Source organism: Nannospalax galili, unplaced genomic scaffold, assembly GCF_000622305.1.
Source record: "Nannospalax galili isolate Female #2095 unplaced genomic scaffold, S.galili_v1.0 scaffold1663, whole genome shotgun sequence".
NCBI classification, from domain to species: Eukaryota; Metazoa; Chordata; class Mammalia; order Rodentia; family Spalacidae; genus Nannospalax; species Nannospalax galili.
Window position 1 is genome coordinate 309,060 of NW_008349356.1, and position 11,049 is coordinate 320,108.

Here is an 11,049-nt window from a genome sequence, read left to right on the forward strand (position 1 = left end):
TTTGGGAATGTGTACTGTTCTTTCCTATATGTCTCTCTGCCTAAATAGTAAACTCCCTAACTTTACTTCATTCTGACTTGCCCTGAAAGTCTTTTCTGCTTTACCTAAGTGGAGGTTCCTAAGTCTGTTGGTGGCAGGGCTAGGCTGTTTCTCCCTGCTGCCACTAACACAAGACTTGGAAAAGCTGTTAACAGTTACAGCTGACTTACTATACTGAAAAAATTTAGCTTAAATTCAGCAAAGGGGAAAAGTACCTGGGATACAGTTTGAGAGAGAAAAGGTGCTCCAGTAGAGTGGGGCAGTTGGCCTTTATTCTCTTAACAGCGATAAGTGACAGCATGTGCAAAGTACTGCCAACCAGTGAAGCTCACTTAAGCCTTGGTTGGTGTCCAGGGTTTTTACTGAACATCAGTCATCAGCCATCATTTTATTTAGACTTTTCATTGCTATGACAAAATATCTGACAGAAACATATTAATTGTCCTTAATTCTTTAGAAAGGATTTATTTTGCTCACTGTTTTAGAGATTTCAGTCCATCAGATTGTGAAAGGTATGATAGAGCATCTTCCATGGGGTTGGGGGGGGGATGGGACAGACAGACTCTGAGACTTTCTCCTTTTTCCCATTTTATTCCATCTAGGTTTCTCAGCTTATGGGATGGTACCACCTACATTCATGTCCTACTTTAATCCTCTTGAAAGTGCCCTCAGGTATACCCAGAGGTGCTCTGCATTTCCTAGGTACTTCTCAACCCAATCAAGATGATCTAGATTAACTGTTAACAGTTGTTTAGGCTTGTAGTCTGCATAATTGACTTCTGCCCTCACCACCACAGCAAAAATATTTAATTATATTGTTAGCATAAACTATCTGGTCAAATTGGTATTGTATGACTCAAAAACATAGGCATACAGAAACATTCTTATCAGAGAGCATATTCCAGAGGCTCAGAGTTCACATCCCAGGAGATTGTCAAGGACAGTCCTGAAGACAAGCTGTTCTTGAGAATATGCTGGATTATATAACCAGACCTGCTAAGTAAACTTCCCTGTGTAGTACATTGACAATCTGGAAGTTAGCTTTCTTCTGGCCTACTGTCTGCCTAGCCATTCCCTTTTATAGATACAGTGAACCTCTCTGGGCTCAACATAGCTTGCCATTACACCTAACTGGACCTTTCCCTTGCCAATGAATAGTTGGAGAATTTGTCTACCTTGTAGCTTTGTGATCTCACCGTGAAATGTTAGAGCACATTCTGTTATTCAACAAGCAGTTTTTGAGTGTTGCTACTATCGGGCATAGGGGTATTTGGAGATTTTACAGAATGAATGTGGGCCTGTGGCTTCAAAGAACTTAACATTTTCCTAGGGAAGGGAATAACAAAAATATTGTTTCTGGCAAGCACCTCATCAGAGAGTGGCCATGTATGTGGGAAGATGTTGGTGATAGCAGAACACTTCATAAAGAGGGCATTCCTAGAGTTGAACATTAAAGATCAAATGGATAAAAGTGGGCAGAGAGCTAGCTTTCCTCCAGTTATTTGTGTGGCTAGGTTGCCTGTGTGGTTGGTGTGTGTGTGTGTGTGTGTGTGTGTGTGTGTGTGTGTATTGTTATGTACAGAAATTGTTACTATGTATAGTACTGAGTGAGCCTCCATACTATCTAAAAGATTTATGTCTTAGGGTTTGCACAAAGGTGACTAGAAAGTGTCTGGCTCAGTTTGAATCTTTCTCCATTACTCCATTACCATAAATCTACTAAAATGGCATTTCAGCCTATAGTGAGTTTGTGGTAGTATTTTTCACAAATTGCTCCCCAACCGTGTGTGTTTGTGTGTGTGTGTGTGCGAGACAAAGAGAGACGGAAAAAGATTGTGTAATTTAGGACTAGGAACAAGTATAACCATTAAAATTTAAATATGCATTGTTTCAAATGGGAGGGAAAATGCTTGCCTTATCTAGATGAAATTTCATGTAATTTTTTTTGTTCTTGAAAGTAATATTTTTAGGAAAAAGCCTTGGTCTAAATTTTACTGTTACCTTGGTCTTCTTGCACGCTTCTAAGACTAACAAAGAGGCTTGTTTATTGAACAGTGCATGGAAATTGTTTGATGATAGGATCAAGAATGTATTTAGTAGAGTAAATGTTGAAGTATTTTTTACTTAACATTGAGAATTTTTCCTAATAGAATCTTGTTCTCTTTTCTTCCAGCATTACAGTGTTTCTGCCACCTCTGTACAAAAGATAATTTTACCTGTGAGACAGATGGGCTGTGCTTTGTCTCTGTCACTGAGACTACAGACAAAATTATACACAATAGTATGTGTATAGCTGAAATCGACCTAATTCCTCGGGACAGGCCATTTGTTTGTGCACCTTCTTCAAAAACGGGGGCTGTTACTACAACGTATTGCTGCAATCAGGACCACTGCAATAAAATAGAACTCCCAACTACTGGTAAGTTGTATTAACAGCCCTCTGCCCTTCCCTCCCCCAGGGTACAAAAAGAAAAGTTTTTAAGACTGTCAGCAAATTTAGAACTGAAAGTGCTTGCAGAAATTATTAAACCCAACTCACTGAAGGTAGAGGCAGAAAGTGACCTGTCTATAGTTGTAGAATTTTGAGTAGCCTGACTTCTGGGTATGTGTTGTTAGAGAAGGTAGTGCCAGGAGACTCTTGGTGAGATCATTTATGCCTGCAAGGGCAGCCTCTTCAAAGTGAATTCTAGAATCCCATAGGTTTTCCCTGGATTGTCCTCAGTGCATTTTTCTCCCTTGTGTGATGCACCTACTTTTTTGTGTGGTTTTTTTTTTTTTTTTTATTTGTTTTAATTTTATTTTATGTGTTTGAGTATATGGCCTACATATATGTAAGTGTGCCCATGTTGTGCAATGCCTTTGGAGGCCAGAAGAGGATGTCGGAGCTTCTGGAACTGTAGCTATGGACGGTTGTTAGCTGCCATTTGGGTGCTGAGAATCAAACCCAGCAAGAGCAGCCAGTACTCTTTACCCCTAAGCCAACTCTCCAGCCCCTATTTGTTGTTTTTTTTAAATTTTTACAAAAATTTTATTGAGAATTTCATACATGCATATAAGGTGTTTTGATCAAATCCATGCCCACTCCCTCCCTTCCAACATTCTCCTCTCTGAAGAGGTAACCCTAAAATCTTTTAAGGATTAGTCAGAGCTCCCCAATACTTTTGATATTTGTAATCTTTGAAACAGAAAAAAAAATATGTTGCTAACAGGCCCAAGGACATTTTGACTTTTAGCCAAGAAACTGGCTATATTTCTTTGGGGTCTTTTTACCCTAACTGCCTAGCCAATTCCTACCTCCTATTCTTATCACACCATCCTCTGAAGGGGTAACCCAAATTGCCAATACGGAATAGGGACGCAGACTGCTCTGGCTTCTTCCATGCTGAACAGGAACGCAGGGTGAGGCAATTGGAGTACCCCTTAAGTGGGTCTATCTAAAAGACTCCCAAATTGTATAACTTTATATGTTTTTCCCTTGCTGAAAGCATGTAATAGACTTGGAATAGGAAGATAAGACAAGAGTGCTTTTAAAACATGACTTTGTTGGGAGTTGTTTCAGATTTTTGGTTCTTTAACTAGTTGACCTGAAGTGACAAATGAGGGAGGTTGTGGATGCTTGTATTTGGCCTTGTGAGTGAGGTGATGGGGTTGGGAACAAGGAATGCACAGGAAGAGTAAGGGTGCTGACAGAGCTGATGATTGTAAAAGAGAGGCCAGAGAGAGAAAACCACATGGTGCCCTTGTTCTGGCCCTGAGCCCTATATGATGCTGTAATGAGGCTCTGTGGCTAAGTGGTAGCAGTGGGCATTTGGAAAACTAGGAAAATACAGAGGGTTGGAGAAACGTGGACAGTTGGGAAAATGTGGGTGCCACCTACAATATTTTTGTTGTTGTTGATGATGTTTATTTCATTTGAGGACCTTTTTCAGAGAAGCAGTCACCCGGCCTTGGTCCTGTGGAGCTGGCAGCTGTAATTGCTGGTCCAGTTTGCTTCGTCTGCATTGCACTCATGCTGATGGTCTATATCTGCCATAACCGCACTGTCATTCACCATCGAGTGCCAAATGAAGAGGATCCATCGCTAGATCGTCCCTTCATTTCAGAGGGTACTACATTAAAAGACTTAATTTATGATATGACAACATCAGGATCTGGATCAGGTAATGTAATTAATTGTTTACCTTTTACCTAAGAAATCTTTTTAAAAAAATATTTTTATTAAGTTTTTGTGAGTTTCATATGATAGACCTTAATCAAATTTAGACCTCCTCCCCATTGGATTTTGTGCATTCTCTCAAGCATTTGTACCCAGATGTCCTTTGGTGCAAGTTCATCCTCTGGAGTCTAGTCAACCTTTCTACAGTCTCTCCCTTAAAGATCTACTCTCCCTCACCCAGCAGTAATCATTTGCCAATAGTTCTCACGCTAGGGTTGGTGCCTGCTGCCATTTCCCTTAGTCTGTGCTGGGTTTTTATCTGATTGAGTCAGCATGGGTCTTTTGCATATTGCCACCATTGTTACAGTTTCATATGAGTATGTTCCCAGTGGCCTGAAAGCCTTTGTTTCCTTATGTTCATGAACCAACCCTGGTTCTTACAAACTTTCTACCCCCGCGCCCCCAATGTTTCTCTGAGCCATGGGTAGGTGAGGTTTATCATAGGAGTCCTATCCAGGGACACATTCTGTAGTCTTTTATTCTCTAAAACTTTTTTGAGGCTATTATGAATTTTTTTTTTTTTTTTTTTTTTTTTTCCTGTTTTGCTTGTTATTAGTATATAGAAAGGCTACTGATTTTTGTGCCAGGGATCAAGATACAGTGGGCAGGTCTGGACTAAGAGGGGAGTCCAGAGATCTGAGGCGGGAGAGCAGGAGCGGGCCTGGGCTGAAGCCTAGAAGGGGGTCAGAGTGCTGGGGAAAGAGTGGAAGTGCTCAGGTTGCGGGGGAATCAACTTAGTGGGCAGAATCTGACTTACCAGGGTAGAAGGCAGGTGGGTCTGTTTCAGGCAGATTAGGAGGCCAGGGGCAAGGTGGGGCTGGGGACAACTTGTGGAGGATCTAACAAACTATGTTAGAGGATTAAGCTAGTCTGGGATAGGAAGCTAGTACAGAGATTTGAGGCAGAAGAGCAGCCTAAGATCTTGTCAGTTTATTTGATTAGTTAGCTAAGACATTTGACTTAGTTTTGTTAAAACTTGGAATAATGTGAATGGTATTCCAGACTGAAGCCTGATGAAGGTTGTTAAGCTTGGTCTCTGTCTGATTGTGGCTATTTTAGTATAGTTAAATTGATTGGAGCTTACTTTTAGGTTGAAATAAGTAAGTCACTTTTTCAGAGTATTTCAGAGTATTCTTCCCTCTATAATGTTATTTGCTTTTCATGAGTGGTAGAAAGGAGAGGGATGACCATTCTTACAAAGGTAGGACTACAGTTCCAAAGATGTTCAGACTGCAGCTACCCATTCTGGGCAGGACAGTTAGTTAGCAGCTTTATTTCTGTGTGTGGCTGTGCATATGTGGAAGTCAGAGGACAACTTGGAGGAGTTGGTTCTCTCACCATATGAGTCCTGGGGTTCAAACTCAGTCTGACTTGATGGCAAATGCATTTTTACCTGATGAGCCCTATCTTGCCAGCCCAGTTTTTTTTTTTTTTTTAAGTTGATGAAGTCAGTCATTTTCTTTTCTTAAAAACAAAACAAAACAAAAACACCAAAAATTCAAAGCGAAAAACCAAGAAGAGCAGCCCTGTTACTAAATGTTGGGTACGTGGCTCTTGCAATGTTTGCTTTTCTTAGTTTTGTTGATTTTTGTGGTATCAGAAATAGACTGCTAATTGTCAGGCTTATCCTGAGGGAGATTTTAGCATAGTAATAATTTGCTTTTAAACCAAAAGGAAATTCGTCTTACTTTTTCTTGCCTGTAGTTTGGAAGGAGAAGTCTGTCCCTACTCTCTGCAGTTTTGGAATTTGATATATGGTTAGGAATCAACAGATCTAGATTCTAGTACAAGTTCTATGACCTTGGTTAGCCCCTATTTCTTCTTCAGGCTTCTGTTTCCTCATCAGAAATGTAGAACACATACTGTTGGTAAAAATACTTACAAGTGGTTTATTGGGGTCTTAAATGTGGTATATTATCCTTTGAAATTTATTAATCAGCTTTCAAATAAGGGCTCAATTCATGGATATAATAAAGGTTTGGAAACAAAATCCTCACTGATTTTATGATGAACATTTTAAAAAGTTGTAACTGAGAAACTGAGGAATAATATAGCTCTGAAGCTCAGAAATCACATCAGTAAATGGAAAGTTCAAAGAATGATAGAAATCTTTATTCTAAAACATTTATTATTTTTTTAAAAAATTTTTAATTAATTTATTTTTTGGTTTCCCTGTAGCCCCAACTGTCCTGGAACTCACTATGAAGACCAGGCTGGCCTTGAAATCACAGAGATCCACCTGCCCCTGCCTCCCGAGTGCTGGGATTAAAGGTGTGTGCCACCATGCCTAGCTATTATTTTTATTTTATGTCGTTAAGTGTATTGCCTGCCCATTGTATGTAAGTGCATATGTGTCGTGCAGTGCCCGTGGAAGTCAGAGAAGGGTGTTGGATTCCCCTAGAACTGGAGTTACAGACAGTTGTTAGTTGCCACGTGAATGCTGGAAATTGGACCCGGGTCCTCTGCAAGAACAGCCAGTTCTTAACTGCTGAGCCATCTCTCCAGCCCCCAGAAGTCTTTATTCTAAAGAAATAAATACATAGTGGTGTATATGCATATCTGCTCATTCATTTAAATAGATGAGGAAACTGATTCTGGCCTCACTAAAGCCCTTTGTACATGCAGACAAAACATTCATACACTTAATAAAATATTGTTTAAACATGTATTTTTTATTTTATGTGTATGAGCATTTGCCTGCATGCATGTGTACTATGTGCATACCTAGTGCCTGCAGAGGCCAGAAGAAAGCATTAGATCCTCTGGAATTGGAGTTAAAGATGGTTGTCACCTATCTGTGGGTACTGGGAACCAAGCCTGAGTCCTCTGCAAGAGCAAGAGCAACAAGTACGCTTAACCACTGAGCCATCTCTCTAGCCTCTTGTGGAAGTGTTTTAAATTACCGGTTTCCTTGTATACAGAAATGATTGGTTTGTTTGTTGTTGCCTCCCCCCTTTTTAAAAAAAAATTTTAAAATTATTTTTATTTTATGTGTGTGTATTGCCTGCATGTAGGTAATATACCCGCAGAGGTCAGAAGAGGCTGTTGTATCCCCTGGGACTGGAGTTACGGACAGTTGTTAGCTGACATGTGGGTGCTAAAGGAAATTTAAAAATATATTTTAGCCGGGCGTGGTGGCACACACCTTTAATCCCAGCACTCAGAAGGCAGAGGCAGGCAGATCCCTGTGAGTTCAAGGCCAGCCTGGTCTACATAGTGAGTTTCAGGACAGCTGGGGCTACAGGGAGACCATGTCTCAAAAAGACCAAAAAAAATTTTTTTTTTTTATTTTATGTGTATGAGTGAGTGTATTGCCTGCATGTATGTAAGGGCGTGAATGCCTGCAGAGGTCAGAAGAAGGCATTGAATTCCCCTGGAACTGGAGTTACAAATGGTTGTTAGCCACCATGTGAGTGCTGGGAATTGAACCCAGGTCCTCTGCAAGAGCAGCCAGTGCTCATAACTGAGCCATCTCTCCAGCCCCCAACCCCCCTTCTTAAAAGTCTCACTATGTAGGCTGGCTGATCTTGAATTCATAGAGATCCTCCCTCCTCTGCCTCTGCCTTTTCAGTGCTAGAATTAAAGGCATGTGCCCCTATATCTGGCTATAAAAACAATATTTTTATTACTATAATTAGACAGCTAACTGCTTTTTAGGCAGTAGGCAGGGTAGGTAAAAGAAAGGAAAAATCCCTGTGGGAAACTTAAGATGGAATGAGAAAAGCTAATTGCTATGATGCTTTTCTTTGCCTTGTAAATTTTTTATTGAATTTTTGTGTATTTCATACATAACATGTTAATCATCTTCCCCATTGGCACCTCCCATAGCCTCCCCTCCCCATGGGAATTCATACATTTTGTCATTTGTGTTAAGGCCTATCGTGTCAAGTTAATGTCCCCAGATATCCGTCAGTGCAAGTTCATCCACTGGGTTCTAGTCAGCCTATCTAGAGTCTCTCCCTTTAAGAAGATCAGCTCTTCCTCACCGAGCAATAATTGGCTGCCAATAATTCTTCAACTAAGATTGGGATCTGATGCCCATTTCTGCAGTTTTGTGCTGGGGTTTTGTCTGCTTGATTTTGCATAGGTCTGCATGCTGACACCATTGCTGTAGGTACATATGAGCGAGGTCCCAGGAGCCTGTAGGATTCTCCTTCCATATGGTCCCTTGCTCTTACAATCTTTCTGCCCCCTCTTCCGCAATGGTTCCTGAGCCCTGAATGGGTGGATTTTAATACAGGAGTCCTGTCCAAGGACTCACTCTCTGTGGACTTTTGTTTTCTACTTTTTGGTCGTTTGTGACCTTTTGTGTTCTTGGCCCTCTGTCACATGAGTTTCATTAATGAGAATTGAAAGATAAAGCTTTTCACATCCAGGAACAAAGAGTAGATCATAACTGTCATTGGATTTATTTGATCTAGTAAGTAGCTTTGAGTATAGCTTGTAAGTGGCACATTTTGTGTGTATGTAGACTACATAAATAAAATGCTAACAGAACATGATGTACATTGGCATTGTACTTGTTAGTGTCAGTATAAATTAAAATGAAAGTCCCTGGGACTGAGAAGATGACTCAAATTGATAAAGTGCTTTACAAGCATGTTATGTAAGCATGAGGACCCAAATTCAGTCCCCAGAACCCACATAAAACACAGGGCATTGCAACGTGTGCTTGTAATTCTAGCAATTGGGAGGCAGAAACTGGTCGTCAGCCAGCCTAGCTTACTTGTTAAGCTCCAGGTCCCGGTGAGAGACTCTGCCTCTCAAAACGAGGTGGCTGGCACCTGAGGCAGCTTGACACCTGAGGTTGTCTTCTGTCTTGCACACGCCCATGCACACATGAATACACTTACCTAATGTACACAATAAAATGAAGTTTAAAAAAAAAAAGATAAATTCCTTGGTGGATGAGTAAGATTTGATAAGTGATTGTCGCAAAAACAGAAGCTCTTAGTCAAAAGTTGTAGATAAAACTACTAAATCTTTTTAAGTGAAGTTAGTGTAACCATTTAAAAAATGTATTTTGGAGTAGGACAAGGTCACTGAGTGAAAAAAGTACAACTGCCTGTTATAAGGGTAAGTTGCTTTGTTTTATTTCACATACTAGTGTTAGGTAGGTAGCCAGTTGAAAGCAAGTAAATTACTTGCTCTGAAATGATTTCTGTGGCAATTTTTAATGATTTATTAAAAGTTAGGTCAGCACTTCTGTGTTTATTGTATTTACATTCTTTTCTCCTATAATAAAGCCATTACTAGATCTTTCTAAAATTAGATTTAAAAATGATTTTACCCATTCCTCGCCGTTATTTCATAATCTTTAATGGGTCCTCTTTTTATTGATAATCCCCATTGGTTACCATGGAGTTTTGTCTTCAATACTGTTCACCTTCTGGTGGCAGCTTCCAGTACTCTGACATGCACTATTAATTTCTTTCATCTACCTTTGCTGCCTAGTCCACCTATTAACAACCTATTCCTTCTTTTGTCCTTTGGCCCTATTCCTTTTGTAAAGAACAGAATTCAACTTAGAGCCTGCCCTGATCTTCTAGGCAGGAGTTTCTGAATTCTTTGATTGTGTTTTCTCTTGTGTTTTCCCTTTTCATTAAATTGGGGGTTGGAGGATAGACAAATATAGCTCCTCTAGTCAGTGAGTTGTCAAGTTCCTTAAAGGTAAAACTTACAGAGCAATACCTGTATGGGTCATTCCTTAGTGCCTCCTGTGAGGATTTGTATTGAATACTGTTTTGTTTTGTTTTTTGTTTTTGTTTTTTGTCTTTAGGTTTACCATTGCTTGTTCAGAGAACAATTGCCAGAACCATTGTGTTACAAGAAAGCATTGGCAAAGGTCGATTTGGAGAAGTTTGGCGAGGAAAGTGGCGGGGAGAAGAAGTTGCTGTGAAGATATTTTCTTCTAGAGAAGAACGTTCGTGGTTCCGTGAGGCAGAGATTTATCAGACTGTGATGTTACGCCATGAAAACATCCTGGGATTTATAGCAGCAGACAATAAAGGTCATTCACATCTCCTTACTTTGTGTGTGCACATATGTGTGCTCAGGTGTGCATGCATTTGGAGGCTGGAGCTTGACTTTGAGTACCTTCCTTAATCACTGGGTGTCTTCTCCAGTCGCTCTCCACCTTATTTTTTGAATAGGGTCTCACTGAACCTGGAGCTCACCAATTTGGCCAGTGTGCTTCAGAGGTCCTCCAACTTGCCCAGTACATACTAGCCATGTACTACCTCACCTGGTTTTTTACAGGGGTGCTGGGGATTTGAATTTAGGGCCTCCTGCTTATGTTGCTTAGCAAGCACATTACCAATTTAGCCAACTCCCCATTTTTCTGTGGACTTTCATAAAGCCTAGCTAAGCCTTGTTTTTACAGCTATGACTACTAAACACTATCAGGTTTGGTAAGAATGAATTTTTGTTACAAAGATAAGACCCATTAGGTCAGATACAATCTTTGGAAATAGGAAGTTCTTAAGATTTTCTTAATTCATGACAATATGTTTTCGTTTTTAACATTTATTTTACATATGTGTGTATAGGCATGCATGCTACAATGTGCATGTGGAGGTCAAAGTACAACTTGGTGGAGTCCTTCCACCACATGGTTTCCAGTGAATAAACTCAGGTTATCAGGCTTGGTAGCAAGTACCTTTACCCACTAAGGCATCTCATTAGCCCATGATAATGTTTTTAAATCTCTTATTCATTTATAAAACTCTTTGTTATTTTAATTCTGGCCACTAGTTGAATATAGTTATAAGATAGAAACACACACATTTATATTT

General features: G+C 40.0%; 1 protein-coding gene across 2 annotated transcripts in view; it reads left to right on the forward strand.

Annotated features, from left to right (window-relative positions):
* Tgfbr1 (transforming growth factor beta receptor 1) overlaps positions 1 to 11,049 on the forward strand; it is a 70,198-nt gene that overhangs the window by 39,034 nt on the left and 20,115 nt on the right. The window contains exons 2-4 of one of the 2 annotated variants that reach the window (XM_008846747.3): positions 2,213 to 2,458; positions 3,957 to 4,199; positions 10,035 to 10,265. In XM_008846747.3, coding sequence (XP_008844969.1) covers positions 2,213 to 2,458; positions 3,957 to 4,199; positions 10,035 to 10,265 — 720 coding nt within the window. The remainder of the gene's footprint in view (positions 1 to 2,212; positions 2,459 to 3,956; positions 4,200 to 10,034; positions 10,266 to 11,049) is intronic. The other variant, XM_008846748.3, reaches the window with a different exon arrangement.